Source organism: Oryzias latipes, chromosome 3 (assembly GCF_053564925.1).
Source record: "Oryzias latipes strain Hd-rR chromosome 3, Olatipes_Hd-rR_3.1".
NCBI classification, from domain to species: Eukaryota; Metazoa; Chordata; class Actinopteri; order Beloniformes; family Adrianichthyidae; genus Oryzias; species Oryzias latipes.
The window spans coordinates 21,191,421-21,209,172 of NC_136239.1; the positions used below are offsets into that span (position 1 = coordinate 21,191,421).

General features: G+C 38.4%; 1 protein-coding gene across 4 annotated transcripts in view; it reads left to right on the plus strand.

Moving 5' to 3' along the window:
- The first annotated feature begins 4,016 nt into the window (after positions 1–4,016).
- Positions 4,017–17,752, plus strand: part of acsf3 (acyl-CoA synthetase family member 3) — a 40,509-nt gene continuing 26,773 nt past the window's right edge. For 3 of the 4 annotated variants that reach the window (XR_013654849.1, XM_020713323.3, XM_004067051.5), the window contains exons 1-5: positions 4,017–7,873; positions 9,410–10,204; positions 10,945–11,100; positions 14,877–15,031; positions 16,528–16,673. Coding sequence is in view for 3 of the 4 variants with exons in the window: in XM_020713323.3 (XP_020568982.1) it covers positions 9,497–10,204; positions 10,945–11,100; positions 14,877–15,031; positions 16,528–16,673 (1,165 nt within the window). In the remaining variant the exon portion in view is untranslated. Of the gene's footprint in view, positions 7,886–9,409; positions 10,205–10,944; positions 11,101–14,876; positions 15,032–16,527; positions 16,674–17,752 lie in introns of all 4 variants that reach the window. The other variant, XM_078944397.1, reaches the window with a different exon arrangement.

Consider the following 17,752-nt stretch of genomic DNA (forward strand, 5'->3'; position numbering starts at 1 on the left):
AGGTGATAACAAACCTGAGAAAAAGACATGAAATAAAATGGTTTTTAGTTGAGTAGATGGGCAGGACCTCTCAGACAGGAACCAACACTTCTGTCTTGCAGTAAAAAAGGAAAATGTGGTGCTGATATTTATTTAAAAAAAAAAAAAACAAGCATGAAGACAATTGGATCCAGTCAAAATATTTAGTTTTTTTGGAATAATGTCTTGAGTCTAACCTCATCCTCATGTTTGATTTATAGATCTGTCAGTTGTATGTGCAGATCCTCCACAGGGGTTACTGGGTTGTTTGCGTTTGCACTTCTGCTTTGTTCTGGATCTACACTATAATATACAAAGTATGCCAGAGAGACAGTAGCAAACACAGGCTGACTGCAGAATATTTTTAGATTTTACAAAAAGACAAAAAAAAAGACAATGTCTGAACATTTAAAACCTGAAACAGCTCAATTTTAAAGCAAGTCTCCCACCTTACAGGATTTTAGGTATATTCACACAACTGAAAGAACATTTCTAATAGAAAAGTTTACAAGTCAAACTATAAGCTTTAGCTGTGTAGATACAGTAAAACAGAAAACATGAACAGCTTCAGCTTGCACTCCTGCAGTTCACATTTAGGCTGTGCCTGTTGATCTACTTCAAATATTTTAATGTACAATTTAGGGCTTACCTTATTTTTTAGAAGGATTAAGTAAATAAAATAAGTGACTGAGTAATAATTTTAAAAAGGAACTGATGATAGAAGTGAAAAGAAAAACCTTAATGAAGTTAAATACAAAAACAATAATAAAAAATAAAAAGCATGAAATTATTCATGTCCATAGCTAAATACACAGATCTGGTGTAGAATTATAAAAATTCTGCATCCAACTAAGAAATCTTCTGGGGGGACTTTTTATGCATAAAAAAAAAATCATAAATGCTTCCTCTAAGACATTTACTGTACTTTTTAAGAGTAAACAATAAGACATTTTTATCATCTGAAACAAAAGGAAACTACAAGCAAAAACCAAATTCAGTTCAGTGATATTTAGCTTCAAGAGAAGTAAAAAACATGCTGAAGATCACAGCAGGCACAGCTGACAGAACTCCCATAATAGAAAAGTGTAAATAATAATGGCATCCTTTGCAATTTTCCCTTATGCACATACAAACAAAATCGGTAAACTTTAAACAAAACTCAATCATTGCAACATTCATTTTGCATCTATAAATTGTGCAAATATTTTCTTTGTTCTTTTTTTGTTTTTGTTTTTTAAAGAAATGGAAAGCATTTATTCAAAACCTTATTGTGAGTTATCACTTGCACAGATCAGAACATCATAACTACACACAAAAACTAGTAAAAAATGGCAAAAAAATACATCTTGTCATTTAAAAAAAATAACCAGTATGAATTTATTTAACATTCTTTGATAGTTTGTATGTACATCTTATGCAAATTCACACTTAATTATGAGAATTCAGAACATAAGAATTCTAGGAGCACAGAAGAAGTTACAGAGTAACCAACCCCAACCGCAGAGGAGCCGCCACGGTTGGCTGGCAGGAATCTTTCTTAAAACATGTCTGTAAAGCATTAAAGAAACAAAAGAACTAATGATTTGAAGAGGGTTTTTTCCTCTTTCATATGTCAACTTCTTCTATTATGCATTTCATCTGGTGTACAAAAAGATACTGTTAATCTGCTCTCAAACTTCATGGTTTAAAAGAACCACAGCTAATTAACTGCACACCAAAACAGGAATACATTTTAATATTGATCCCCTTAAGTCTCTGGTGCATTGTCTGTGTGCATATGTGTGTGTGTGTGTCAGACTGTGAGTGCAGGCAAGAGTATGATTATGAATATTTTAAGAGCGCATTTAACATGGCGAAGCCAGAGCAGCCTCGGTGAGGGATTTGCGCCTACTCTTCAGCTAATGACCCCAGGCGCTTCCAGCAAAGCTTCTTCATATTTTAAAGAAAGTCGATAGAGCTGCAGCCCAGTCAGCAGCATTAAGATTCATACAGACGCCACAGGGACCCTGAAAAAATTAATAACACGCGTGTCTAACAATCCTTCCTGCGATTTAGTGGAGCACCCAAGCTTACTGAGTGAAATGCAAAGCAGTAATGAACACACAGATAAGATACGTACTAAAGCTACGTCCCATACCCTTCCAGTCAGTGTACATAAAGTCCCCCACCCTCTCCCCGCCCCATTAACAAATATAGACATCACCACTTTGCAGCCTGGTTCAAATCTAATAAACACACTCTTTACGTAATGCCATCTTTCTTTGGTATCTTGTTTTCTCTGTTAGTCTCAGCTTCTTTGTAAATGAAAAGAAAGCTCCAGTCAAAAAGCTTCATTAGACCTGACTTGACACTACTGCAAACATCTTTTTTATGGCAGAATTGAAAAAGGCTTTTCAGGCTCAGAATTGCTGCAGATTTGAACTGGCAGGCGAGAGGCTGCGTACAATATTCAACATTTTTTTGCCGTGTTGAGCATCTCTGACCAGGCTGGCCTGAAACAATAGTGTTGTGATTTATAGACCTACAGCAAAAATTACAAATCTGTTGAAGAATGATTGTTACTCGGAGTTATTCAGGCTTTTATTCTGAAATCAGTGAGGAAAACAGTAAAAGTAAAAATTGACTCAATCGTTTTTCAACCTTCTATGTAAATGTTAATGACGTAGCAACACGGTCTCCTCAACAATTCCTTCCGTTCATGATCATGATCTTTTAAGGTGCAACAACAACAACAAAAAACAATCAGCAAAGCATTTCTGCACAGCAAACTGTAAAAGATCACAAAATGACAAGCTAAGAAACTGTGGCTCATTTCTACCTCAATAGATAATTAGAATTTGTAGTACCAGTCACATAAAAGAAAATATTTAGACGAGGTTAATCTTCAGGGCTAACTGTAACGCTTTTATTGGTGTAAGTTTCCTCGAGAGTCTGGACAACACTACACCAGCAGGCTCTGCCCTCTCTGGGACACTAGACAGCATCTGCCACTGTTTCCCAGAGAGCTCCACACCGCTCTAGCAGCCTGGGAGCCGCAGAGCCTGTCTGTGCACATGTGTTTTTGTAGGCGAGGGATGAGCAAGCGACTTTGTCAGGCTAACAGTTTCATGCATTTGCATGTGTGGAGGATGCAAACAATAAAATATATGCATGAAAGAATGCATGGAAACAATCTTGAGTCAATCTTGTCTTAAGTCGCTTCCACCAGACCTCTTAAGCAATTTCTAAATGTAAATGTTCTCCATTTTTGAGCCATTTCACAGTAAACGTCAAAGCGGAACCCTGCAATCTAGCATTGTTTGCTTGACTGACAAGGTGTACTTCTTTTTCAGAGAACGTGTGGAGGCTAAAAGGGAAAAAAGGAAATCAATAAGGCATTACTGGAATGCCATAAAAATGTGATCTCGTCAGCCAGTTGGTCAGGATGTTAGATGTAATGTATGTGGATATGTAATCTTAAGGCCGTGATAAATAATTTTTATTTTGGGTGATCACAGGTTAACCATGCTCTATTAAGGGTATGCTTGTGACAGTAAGAATTCTCAAAACCTTATTTCTAAAAGAAAGTGTATCTTTTTTAAGTCAATTAGTGCATTGTGTAATAACCAGAAGGGAAAACATCTGCATAAATGCCCCTGAAGCAGGGAAATACAATGCCAACAAAGCCAACACATATCCACAGCCCAGTTTAATCCTCTGGTGGAGATGTGTCTCTCCGAGGCGATGATGAGAAGCTCATATAAGCAGCTCATCAGCAGCCTGTTTGCCCATATGTGCCTCACACCCCTCGGTCCCTTGTGGGCTGAGGCTCTGTGCAATGAAACCATCTCATCTGCCAACATGGGCCACTTGGAAAATACCCCAATTTCTTCTCAGATGGGCCAATTCTGTCTTCATGGACTGGTGCTGTGATCTGTGCAGATTGCGAGACACGTCTGTGCACCCATTCAAGTGCTGAATCCGGGGCTTCACAATAAAAGCAGATACACCAATTGTAGTTTTAGAAAAAGTTAAATTTAATAGTAGCAAAAAAACTGGCTAGATGAAAGCATCCATGCGCAGACAAATATAGTGAAAAACACTTTGGAGGCTAAAACAAGGAGCTTCTTTTAACAAACTTTTTTTTTCATAAACATTTACACCTCTGACAAGTGTGCGAGGTTAACACAAGAAGCAGAACATATGCTGAGAGAAGCACACAGAGAGAAGGCAGGGTCCAGTGTCATATCTGCAGGTCCCGCACCGCCTTGGTTCGCTTAGCCCCCCTGACACCTCACATATGTTAAGGACATGGAACAGTTGGATGTGGCCGAGGGCTAAAATGGGTCAGACCGACACAGATGGAGAAATAAATCCCACGGGGTCACTGTCAGATGACTAACAGAAAGACACAGCATTTCTGTTTTTGAAAATGACACATTCATATATTGACAGACTTTGGCACAACATATCTCTCTATTTGAACAAGAGCAAAGGAATAGTTAGGAGCTCAAAACAAATCCACAGGTTCGAAAAAAGATCTACAGAAAAACACTTGGGAAAAAGCAAGAGAATGGAATGAGTTAAAAGCATTAACTGTTGCGTGGGGGAATGAGAGAAGCACCCAGGCACAGAGAGGAGGAGGCAGGCAGGAGTTCCAGGAACAAAGGGGTTTAATAACTAAAATTATATAAAAACAAAACCACTGCAGAACTGGCAGGCAATCTCGAGAGACTAGAAAACTCAAAATGGGGAAAAACATCAAAACTAAAAACTACTAAGACTTACAACAGGGAAGAAGAATGTTATGGGCCAGCACAGGAAGAAGGGAAAGATAAGATTTAAATACACACAGACAAGTCGAGACACAGGTGAACGCAATCAGGACAGATGGGGACCAAAAGTAAAACTCGAATACAACACAAAACAGGAAACCCTACAAAATAAAACAGGAAGTAAACTCGAAACATCACAGAACAAAAAGAACCAAAACACAAAGGAAAAGAAACTGAAACCGTGACATTAACTCATTTTTTCTTTATGTTTATAGTCAAATGTGCCAAAAAAGATCATTCAAATTAAAATCAAAACATTGCTTGATTGTTAAAGGACATTTTTTATAATTGCTAAGATTAACAATTATTAAAAAAAAACTCCATTAAGGAAACTTAAAAACTATACTTTTAATCTTGTCCAGCAGAATAACTGGTGTCTTGTAGAAAAAAAATGTGTTTCTTCACCTAGAGAACATATTAGGTAAGAATGAGTTGGCAAGAAACCCAATCAGTTGAAAGTACAATTTCAGAGCAAGGGAAGCCTGAACAAACTGTGAGAGACTGGTAAAACACACCCCAGAGATAAAATGTATCCACAACAGGTCTGTGAGTTGTCTTGTTAGAAAAGCTCATTAGAAGTCGTCTTTTGAGAAGCCAGTATTTTCCAGTCGGGCATTATTCTATGGTGTCACAGCTAATATGTTTTCAAAATAAAACAAGCGTATGTCCCTGGTAATCAAAAGCTCCATTACAAGTGGAATGTGAAGACATGAATGTTGAGTTCAAGAGGTTAGCCATCTGTTAATTCACTATAAAGAAGGAAAAGAATTTCCCATCAGTGTAGTCCTTGGTGTTGGAGGTGATCTTTCACCCCAGTTTTCCAACACAAAGAGATGTTGCAAGATGAAGAACACTAATCCTCTGTGGTTTTATGTGATGTTAGCCTTTAACGTGGTTTGTTTTTGTTGATTTGAGGCTTTAAAACCATCTTGTATAATCAGTAAGCTTCCAGTTTCCATTCTGGCTCATCAAGAAAGCACGAAGAGCCATCACAGAGCAAAATTTTCACCTCAAATGAACTTTAGCATCACATGAGGATAAAATCCCTGCGCAGACGATAGAAACCATGGTGTCAACCAAGTAGTAGTTTGTGGGTGGCATGTGTTCTGTGAGACACCCGTATGTTTGCTGGGAATCTTTTGGATAAAAGTCAAGTTTGCAGCTGCAGCCTCGGAATAATTCATGGCTCTGCTTTTTACCCAAGAGGAGCCACAGGTAGTTGATGAAGTGGCGGTGCCAAGACTCCCAACTGGCGAAGACGAAACGCAGCTGCCAGGAGTCAGCGTGGCCAGATGCCGCTGCTGATGTACCATGTGTTCCAAGCAGGGCAACAGTGTGTTTTTGTGCAAGCTGAGGTGGGAGGGGAGAGAATGGAGTGCTTGCCAAGACATTTTCACATTGATGCCAACCTGACACATGCTTGGGTACTCCCCATGGTTTGTGTTACCCCCACAGCCTCCCTCAAAGATCTGCGGGGGGTCCGCGTCCTCTCTTTTTCTCAGATGCAAGTCCTATGCCAAAATGGGAGTTGGCGCCGGCTTGCGGCCACCCAGCCCATCAGTGGATAGACCGATTCAGGTGGTCTTTCCTGCACTCTCAGACCATTGGAGCAGAATACCGGTTTCAGCTTACCCAGTTCGCTTGCCCTTTGTTTTCTGTTTTAATCATTATCAAAAACATGTCTTTTCCATCTTGGTAAACAGAAACGCATGTGATGGCTTTTTCCTCCCTCCAATCCTGATCCGTCCCTCCTTATATCCAGTGGCTTTAACTTTGTCTCCCACTCGCTCAGATTCTCGTAACCACACAGGGCATCTTGAAAATATGGCCAACTTCCAGGAAACAAATCCGAAACCATGGTTCGTCTGTGTCTTTTTTTCGTTTAATCCTATGTGGCATTGTAATAATTTTTTCCGTCAAATCCTTAGGTAATGCTGCAGTTACTTTCATTAAAAATGTCAAAAAATGTCCAGACGCAGCACAAAAAAAATCATTATCTGGAAAATAGGGGTAGCAGTAGCTGCAGTGTCTCCACGAATGGCAACGAGTGGACTTTGACGATACTATTCCTGGGAGTGGAGGGGAGTTCTCTGAAACAAAGACGGCAATTTTGTTAGGAACATGCCATCCTTGTCTGCAGTGTAGGGGGTTTAGGGAGGGAAGTAAAAACTTTTTGAACGTGTGCCATGTCTGTACCATTCCCTTATCTGAGGCCCGCGACTGCCAGCTGGCGGCAGAATATGCCCACTTGCACTGTGATGATAAAGCCAGCCAAGCTAGTTGGCACATTAAGTGGAAGGACTGGCATGTGATCTTAAGCCAAACACAGCACTCTGTGTGGTAGCTGCGTGTATATGTGGCTCTGACTCCCTCCCCTCTATCCCTGCTGTGAAGCTCCTCCACTGGATCTGCACGTCTTCAAAAGTCAAATAGAGATCACAGAAGAGAAGGTGGCTGAGGTGGGGATGTTGTCACAAAGCACAAGATAAAAGGTAACAGTATAAGACATGTTGACAGGTTCAAACATCATTGAGGTTTTGCAAATACACTACAGTCTTTTGGAACTTTATTCTTTCTTACTAACTATCTTGTACATCATTTTTATGTTCATGCATTAAAAGGTAAATTTAGCATTTATGAAACTGTTTAAAAATATTTTACAACTTTATTTTGTATTTATCTTTAACACTAGAGTTTTTAATAATGAACAATATAATAAGAAAGAAAGACATTTTGCCCAAATTTTAAAATATGCCACAAAAGTTGTATTTCTAAACATTGAAAAATAAGATTGATGTACATATTCATGTATTATATTTAATCAAATATTAATCAATAAAAACAAATAGCGTAATATCATTATAATTACAAAATACTCGAGTTTTTAGTGTCGCTTGGACAACGAGAGTAAACTATTTGCGTGTACTCACCACCACTTGTGTGGTGTGCTGACCGATATGCAGTGGGAACTATGTTGAAAGTTCCTGTTTCACATCGAGAGGTTTATGTTGCTGCACAGTCCTTCACTGTGGGAGACGAAGGTAAGGAAAAATGTATGAACTGGTGTATTTTTATTCATTGTTTTTATACAAAACACAAGTAAACGATCACTCTATTTTATATTTGATAGAAATAAAATTATATGCTTCGATTGCTTTTTACATAATTTTGCTAAACAGTGTTAAACTGCTTTGTTTATCTAAAAAATAATAAACGTTCACAAGTAGTGTCGCTAAAAAGCTGTAATGCAATTATGGAGCGTTTTTTGTTTTTAATCTCCAGAGGTTTAATGATTGTGAGGCTGTCATAGACTGTGTGATCACATAAATAACCTTACCCAACAATACTGGAGTCTGAATGAACGGAATAGCAGGTAACATACATAGGTATTTTAGGTTTTCTTTTTATGATGTTTTTAATTACTTAAGCTAGCTGTGCACCAGTTTAGACTAGATTAAACGTTATTGTCACTAAACACTTTTTAACCCAACCTAAAGTGCAACAGTAGGACGTGCAGGATAATGAATCCAAGGTGCAAAGTATATATGACTTTTTTTTATATAACTTGTCCCGTACAAACAGCTGAGCAAGCAGATCAGAGCTGAGGGCCTCTTGTGTTGGACAGATTGTACTGTTACAATAGGGGTTTATGGATCTTCAGACAAACAGAGCGTGTATTTGTATAAACCCCTATGTTTTTTAGGCTAAGCTTGTAAATGAATAAGCTGTATATAAAAATACATTTAACCATAGGCGTGTATGGTGTCTAACATTGGAGTCAGTAAGTTTTTTTCTTTATGGAAACATTAATAAAGTAGGGCTATAACAACACAACAAATGTTAGTATTTACTCTTAGAGTAAAAAAAAAAAAACAATAGTGAAAAACTACTCTAATGTCAAGGCTGTCTCATTCTGTCTAACACTAAGGTTTTTATTGATGTGTAAAATAAAATAAGGCATGCTATTGGAATGTATGTTGCGTATATTTTACACACAGTGAACCATTATTCATTACAATGTTGCTGTATTAAGGATTTAAGTTGAAAATATTTAGTTTTCTGACGCCCACTTTTCCACACACATACAAACTAAACATCACTGCTGCTTTGTGACCATTACAAATATGTTGTCTTTTTGTGAGATTTCAGATTCTCTTTTTATGCAGTTATTGTGCAGACAATATTGTACATCCCTGGAATGTGTTGAGGTTAAAAAAAAAAGATATACCCTATTGCAGTGGAATAAGAGAACAGTTGTTATTTTTTTATTTATTTATTTATTTTTTTTAATCAAAAGTCCATTCAAGTAAAAGTAAAAAAATTAAAGTGCTAAAACCATATTTCCAAAAAAGCACATTAGTAAATTTTTGCTTCAACCTGTCCATTTGAAAGATATAAATATATTTAAAAGGATAAGTTTTGAAGTTTTTGGTTAAAAAAATTGCAGAGGTTCTTACAAAGTTTTTTTTTTTGAAGGTGTAACTTGGTGGCATCAGACTTTAGGAGGTTCTTCTTAATTTAAGTTTCCATTTTTGTAATGCTGTCTTGCAGAGCTGAATTCTCATTGTACTTTACAGGTTACTGTGTAAACAGGTGCAGGAGACCTGCAATGAATTCATCTTAAGATTTCCAGTGCGGAGAGGCTAAAAAGCTGAGTTTCAGACATGCTTACAAAACTTGCTGCTGTTGCCAGGTGCCCTCGCAAGTGGACCTTTCCTGACTGCAAGGCCATCCTTTACAGGACTTTTTGTCAGCTGCGCCCAGTGCGGCTGTTAGGTGCTTCAAGGACTCACACATGGACTACAGCACCGTCCTCCAGGGTAACCCAAAAACCTGTGTTTAGCAGAGCTCCAGCATTTGGGGAAAGGCTTGCAATCATAGACAGCAGTGGAAGACACAGCTACAAGCAACTGTACTGCAGGAGCTTAGGTCTTGCTGGAAGAATTAGCTCCGCTCTGAACATTGCCTTTGCAGGTCTGAGAGGAGAACGGATCTCCTTCATGTGTGCAAATGATGCTTCCTACACTGTGGCTCAATGGGCAACGTGGATGAGTGGAGGAACAGCGGTGCCACTGTACAAGAAACACCCTGTGTCTGAACTTGAGTACATAATCTCAGATTCTCAGAGTTCTCTGCTTGTGGCGGCACATCCCTACGTTGAGACCCTTAAGCCTCTGGCACAAAAGCTTGGACTGCCCTGCCTGATCCTACCCCCCACTTCTGACCTAGACACTCTGGAGAACACAGACACAAGTGATAAGGAGACAACAATAACAGACTGGGCCGACCGTCCTGCTATGATCATCTACACTAGTGGGACTACAGGGCGCCCTAAAGGGGTTCTGCATACACACAGCAGCATCCAAGCCATGGTAAATGAACACACTTTATTTAAACTGTAAAATAAAACTCAAATCACGTCCTTTTACTTGTTGTTAGTAAATGTATACCAATATTATATGTAATAATATGATGACATCATAATATAATAATAGTAATTTGTGTAAAATTGGCTGCACGGTAGTGAAGTGGTTATCAGTAAGGGGGACCTGCTTCAAATCCCAGCTGGGTCCTTCAGGCACTGCAGCCTCCTCCCTCAGTCCAAACACATGCTTCATGTTTTTGTGACAGATTAATATTTTTGGTTCCTAACTTTCTCTATATCAGAATTTTATTAGCAAAAAAATTAATCATAAGTCTTTTTAAGTTAAGTTATGAGTTAGAAAATCTCATAACTTATTAAAGGGTTAAAAATAAAAAAATAAAAATTTTAAATAAAATTGCATGTTCAATTGCCACATTGTGGTTGCAATAATTTTAGTATTTTCATTTTGTTTTCTCTTTGTATTTATTTGGACATTTTCCATCTCTGTTTGTAATTAAAAGTCCAGCATTTTCTGTTTTTGTTTCTAATATAAAACATTTTCTCTTCTTAACAGTTGAAACATAGTGAAGCAACTGTAAAAATGATGTCATTATTTTCAGGTTTAATCAGAAATCTAACGGAGTAGCAAACAGGAGCTTATTGAAGATCCTCACAATAAATGTTTGTAATGACTGAAGCCGTTTTCTGCAGATGTATTCAGAACCCTCCATATCCTGTCCTCTTTAGGTCCAGGGTTTAGTTTCAGAGTGGGCGTGGTCTAACAATGATGTCATTCTCCACACCCTGCCGCTCCACCACGTGCATGGCATCATCAACAAGCTTCTGTGCCCACTCTGGGTGGGCGCCACCTGCATCATGCTGCCGGAATTCCACCCCCAGAAGGTCTAAAACAATGCTGTCCTAAACTTTTTTGTTGAGCTAGCTTCTATGAGTCCTGCACAGCAGCAGCACTTTGTGGACCACAAGTTTAGTTAACTACAATAAGTACTTTGCATTTCCATGCTTGTTATGATGACATCCTGTTGCATAAAAAAAGAAGCCTAGTTATTTCTCTCCTTTTATGTTTTTCTGTCACACTGCTCCTCCCCTTGCTCTTTTTCCTCCCTCTTTCCTTCCTTCCATTTCCCTCTCGCCCTCTATCAACCTCTCCTCCCTCTCATTCTCCTCTTCCCTCGCTGACTGTCAAACTAAAGGTTTGGGGCTCAGTGATGAATTGCCCTGTGTGGCTTTGTATCTGACCAATGCCGACTCACGGCAGCGGCTTAAGCAGCAGATCAATCGATGAGCTGACATTGAAGGATGATAGCACTTGTTCAGCCCTGAGAAGAGGGGGAGGACAGTGCTCTTTGTGTGTCCGTGTGGGCTTAAAGCAGCGCATGTACAAGTTTTTTAACGAATGTGCATTTTCCCCTGTAAACTGGGATTGCGTTGTAGGCAGACACACACACACAAAAAAAAAAGGTCTTAAAAGGACAAATGTATCCGTCAACCTATGCAACACAGCTATCAGTATTCAGCTGTTATCCCTGCCCTTGTACACTAAACCACCAAGCCCTCCTTTCATCGTCAGAAAAAAAAAAGCTTTATTTCTCTCTGTGACATTACGGTGCATTGATAAAATGATCAATAGACGCTCTCTTCTGTTCCTTAGATCTCTGAGTCAGTCTAGTTTACACAGACCAGAATGGATTTTTGTCTAATTTTTGCCTGAAGGTTGTGGCCAGAATTTTTCATCGAATAATTTGATTCAGCAAATCACAGTCTTACTATTGTTATTCTTTATTGTAGATTCTCCTCTATGGTTTATGTATTGATGGTATGCAAATAAAAAATTATTATTATTTTTGAGACGAGACATTAATACTGGAAACATCTCCTTTGAGGATAAAACATGATTTCGGATGAAAATAGGATGTTGATTTTTCCCTTAATGTGCTTTTTCTTCATCAATTAAACACAAACTTGAAATAATATATGACAGTGTCTGTCCACTTCAGAAAGGAAAGGTTCTGATATGTATTATTTGAAAAAAATGACTGTACTTCAAACATTTTAGGTTTTTAAAAGTGAATAGAAAGACAATGAAATTTACTGGCGGGGGTGTCCAGCACCGGCACGCTCACTTCATGAAAATGTATAGGATGCAGGCTGTGGATTCGGGTTCTCATTGCATCCTGTCCCCTTGGTGGAGACCAGCTCTTTGACAGACATAAATTGCCTTACTCTCCCCTCCAGAGTGAACTTAGTGGAAGCGCTCCACTGCACTTGATAGACACCCCCAGAGTGGTCGGGGCACACTCAGTTAATAATCCTTCCCCCTGCACAAAGTCTTATTTTGTATTCTTACAGGTGAACTGTAGATGCCCACAGATTTTAGATCCACTTTCTACCACAAGTAGAGGTCCACTTCTAGCTTCGTTGGTTCTTAGGGTCCACTTGTCCATTCGTGGTGGGGATTTCACAGTTCCTGTTATTTAACATCATTAAACCAAATCGTGGTAAAAATGAATCATTGCATTTTTACTGCATATAAATGTTTAAGTAAACCTGCCAAACATCCATCTATTATTCAGTGTATTATTATATTACAACAAACTTAGTAAAAAACCAACTGAAAGGTTTTTCTTTATTAGTACTTGCTTATTACATTTTTTTTTTTTTGTTTTATTTGTTGTTGTTTCGTAATATGCAAATCATTTGTCGAAGGGGAACAAACCGTGACCCAAACATTGAGGTGTGACCTAAATTGTGGGGAGAGTCATTTGCTGCATCCTTAATACATAGAGATCTCGTCTTCTTGCTTTGATGACGGGATAGTCAGGCTGCCTTTAGAAGACCTTTAATGTGATGAAAAAAAAATTGATTTGCTGCAATATTTTTATCCAAAAGGAGCCACTTGCCTGTTTTTCACTTAAATCCAGGATCAGGGACTTTTCAAGTTTTCAGCAAGCACAAATGGTAGTTCTGTTTGTTTATTAAAGACGGAGAGAGTGAGTGAAGGACAGTTTAGTTAATAATGGATGAAATGAGGCAGGGATGGGGTGGAATAAAGGAGGAGTGGAAGGAATGGTGGCGGTACATTAAAAGGAAAGTGGCTAAAGGTGAGGCAATGATGGGAATAACTGTGTTTTTCTGAGAGTCTGTACTTTGGTGTGTGTTTGTGTGTGAGACACAGACTGCCGGGGCAGTCAAGCAAGAAATTGGGGGATAGAGGGAGAAGGTAAGTGAATGTCACAGAGAGACAAGTCCAAAAAAAGGAGGGGGGGAGTGATGGGGGAATATGTGTCGGGTCAAAATAAAAGAACACAATGAAAATGAAGCATGTGGGAAATGAGAGGAGAAGCAAGGAGGAAGTGAGGGCGATAAAAGAGAAAGCACAAGAATATTTTATCCTCTCTAAAGGGAAGGGAAGCTGCCGCCTTCCTTCACCTGATCTATGCCCCCTCCTCTCATCAGAGGATTGGGCGGGGAGCGTTTCTGTGATGTGGCTCTGTCCTTGGAGAAGTGATTTCATGTGATATTCAAAAATGGCTTTTTTAATGCTTGCAAATGATTCTGCATGAATATTTGGGAAATCTATGAAAATAACTGGGTGAGCTTTTCCAGGAGAAAGTAATTATTCATTTTGTTGTGGTCCAGCCATTGACTGTATATGAGAACTGGATGGAGTGACACTTCTTATCTCGACACGACGAGTTTTTTCTCGTCATGACGAGATTAAAGTCGACATGACGACTTTAATCTCGTCATGTTGGCCAGAATTTTTTTTCCTCACCGTGGCCCTAAAACTCCGTCGTACTTTTTAACACAGTGAGGCTCCATAACAGTTTACAAAAAAGACATTAAACATTTTACAATATTAGTTTTAGGTGGATGCATAGTTGCAGGAGTGGAGGGTTATTACTGTATGATGTGTCAATTAGAAGCTGAGGGAAGAGGCATCCACACCACTGATCCCTGGGACATTTTTAAAGAGTTTATTGAAAGAAAGAAGGAAAATGGAGACCCAGGTGTTTCTAAATTTCATTATACCTCATTACTCCAAGATTATCTCACTCTATACCCTCCTTAACCCCCTCTCCAGAAAATAAAAATAGAAAAACTAGTGAAAAGCCTACTCTGTCCTCTTACTGGACTAAATAATATGTATGTAATACATATGTCATGTAACTACATTTTTTTATGTAAAAATATTGAAATTCTAATGAAAATTGTCTTTGGGCAATCATATTTTAAGAAACTTGACCACAAAACAAAAAAACCAACAGTCAAATTCCATGTTTGGCATTAAAAGTCACATTTGTCACGCTGAGATGCGATTTTTTTTTTAGCTGCTCAGTTTTATAATGACTCCATGACCTTTACAAACCAAGACTTATTTCCTTTTATTCCTGTTTTTTAATGTGTTTATGGGTTTAACAAAAGCCTGTTGTGAACTCTATTCTGCCTTTCGCATCAAATGAAATAAAAAAAAAGGCTATTTTTGCGCTCTAATGGACTAAATCTGGATATAAGAATTATGCTTTCAGTGCTCCTTTGTTGGCTCCTCTTACCTATCTTTCTACCATTCCTTATCTCATTTCTTTTCTCTCTTTTAGAATTGTGTTGCGCTTATCTCCCCATGTCTCTCTTTTTTTTCTTTCCATTTTCCTCCGCAGGTGTGGGAGATGTTTTTGAGCTCCAACGCTCCGGTGGTTAACGTGTTCATGGCTGTGCCAACTGTTTTCTCCAAACTGATTCAGTATTATGATAAGCACTTCACGCAGACACATGTGAAGGACTTCATCAAAGCAGTCTGCAAAGACAGAATCAGGTAATGGTTAACCGCTTCTGCTTTTTAGTAAAAAAAAAAAAACGCATCAAAGGACACATTAGTAAAGTGGATGATTCAATAAACAAAGTCACTCATTTATACTACATTTAATTTGATATTTTAGGGATATTTCATCACATTTTTAAGTCTGCTTTTGCTCATAAACTCCTAAAATGGTAAAGCAGTTTTCTTAGGCATTTTTCCTTCATAGGTTTGTATATTCAAATATTTCAAAATCATTTTAGGCCATGAAAATGTCGCTAATTTCTCCCTCAAAACTGGTATCTGAATATTTGTTTGAATGGCCTAAAATCCTTTGCTGATGTTAAAGTTTAATATTTGTATGCATGGAAAAATATTTGTTCAGAAATACCGGTACTTGTAATTTAATAAGACAATGAAAGCAAACAATCGTACTAATTTATTTCAAATTCACATTGGGTTTAAGTCACTGTTTGCTTTAGTATTTTACAATACATCATAACGTTTAAACTATATGATGTACTATTATTTTAAGTCAAGGACATCAAATTGTTGTTTTTATTTTATATTGTTTTTTCCTCTTAACATTCGCTATATTTGAACTTTGGATTGCAAATATAATGCAAGTTACTGAAAGTTTGTCATTTTAAAATCGTGACATACCTTATTGATTCATAATCATGGAGAGTTATTTTTTTTTACCCATGTTTTAAATCAGTCAATGCAATGTAATATCAGAACGATTGATTGTATTTTTAAGGGAACTCGTAATATTAAAGCACATTTTTAGGTCAACAGACAAATTAAAATACGTTTGATGGATTCTTTAACAATATACCGCTTTTGTCGTATAAAGTGCTGCTTCCCAACACTTTACCCGACTTTTATTTCCTCTAAGCGCCATTTATTTCCTGCATCTGCTGCGGCCACAACTCTGGGTTTTCTGGTTAACTGGACAGTCGGAGGATCCATCAGTTATAACTTTCTCACTGTTGCATTTAGAAAGCTGCTACACACCTGTTCCTTTCACCTCATGCAACATCCACACTTGAAGTGCTTTTGAAAAGCTTGCAAAGCCCCAAGGTCTGATGTTTGCTTTCCTTTGAGTTGTCATGTATTGAATCCACATCAAATCTGTTACTCCTCATTATGTTTGTGCTTGTTTTTGTTCTGTTTGTTTCATAAAGGTGTGCATTTCCCTGCATTTTTATTCTGCTGGCTTTGTGCAGGCAGTAATTTGTTCCCGGCGTGATGTGATTTTGTATATTTATGTTTTTCATAAAAAGAAATCAATAGTTGTGTTGAGCACAAGAAAACACAGTCTCCTGCTTATTGATTTCTGCAAAGTGCCTCCATCACACATGACTGGAGGACAGGACACAGAGGTGCAGATGCGTCAGAAGTTACGAGCAGATCTTATGACCACAAAGCCTGTGCACGTTTGCTTCATTGTGTTATAACCTTGGAAAGCTTTATTCAGCGTGCCTCAATCACAGGTTTTCATCTTTTGTCAGGCTGATGGTTTCTGGCTCAGCTGCTCTTCCTCTTCCCACCCTGCAGCGTTGGGAGGAGATTACAGGACACACGCTGCTGGAACGCTACGGCATGACAGAGATCGGCATGGCGCTGTCCAACCCTCTCAAGGGTCCCCGCACTCCAGGTAACTGGGATTCATTGCTCCCTCACACCTGCACGGAAAAACAGAAGCCCCAGACACCTACCCATGTTTAAATCCCGTGTTTGTTGACGCCATGCATCACAAATCACAATTTTAAATATAATCACAAATCATTCATAAAAACAGTTTCGAGTTTTCAACCCACCTGCTTGATTAACTAAAGCCCGAACAAAGCAAAAAAAGGTTTAACATTTGATTGCAGCAGTTCCTACATAAATTGCAACTAATCAAATCAAGGGTAACATTTCCTCAAAAGCTTTCAGCTAACATATTTGGAAGGAAATGCACATGTCTGGTGTGAGTCCATCACACAGCCAGAAATCAGACGTCGAGAAGTCTTTAAAAAAATGACTGATAAATGAAGAGTTGTCAGGCCTGTCACTGGGAAATCAAAAGCCCAGGAATAGACCAGGGTTTGGCGTGCTGTAAATGTCATTTCACAGAGGAGCATGTGGCTATTAAAGTGAAGAGAGAAAATGACCCCAAAGTAAAATGTAATCAGAAAATTGCACAGGGCCAAGCAATGAGTAATGATGACTGGATAAGAACGGAAGGACGTTTTCTCTGAACGCTGTTTGTTTTTCTTGTTTATTCCTCAAATCCCAAAGAAAAGGGGGCAAGGGTTTGTGTTTGTGAAATGAAAAAAACGATTAGTACTTGCCAACAGTTTTTGTTTTACCCACGAGCAAATACCCACATGAAAGGCTCTAATATAAAATGTAAACACAAAAAGAAGCTGATATTTGTTTCTATCTTTCTTTTGGTCCTTATCTCGTTTAGATTAAAATATTTTTCTGTTGCAGTCTGATTATTTAACAGGGTGTAACACTGTGCGCTATTTTAACTGCCTAAGCCCTGAGTTTATTCACTCTTTCTCTCAGGTCATCTTTTGATCTTTTTTAAAAGCGTTCCCAGTGGCCCTCTAATTTTGACAATGCAGATTTTAGCCAAAAACCCAGAAACCTTTCTCGTTTTCTAGGACAGTATCAGCAGAGCAGCAGGAGTTCATTAGAAATTTGCGTCTGAGTTGTGGGCGGGACTGTAGGCGGGGAGTAGCCCTG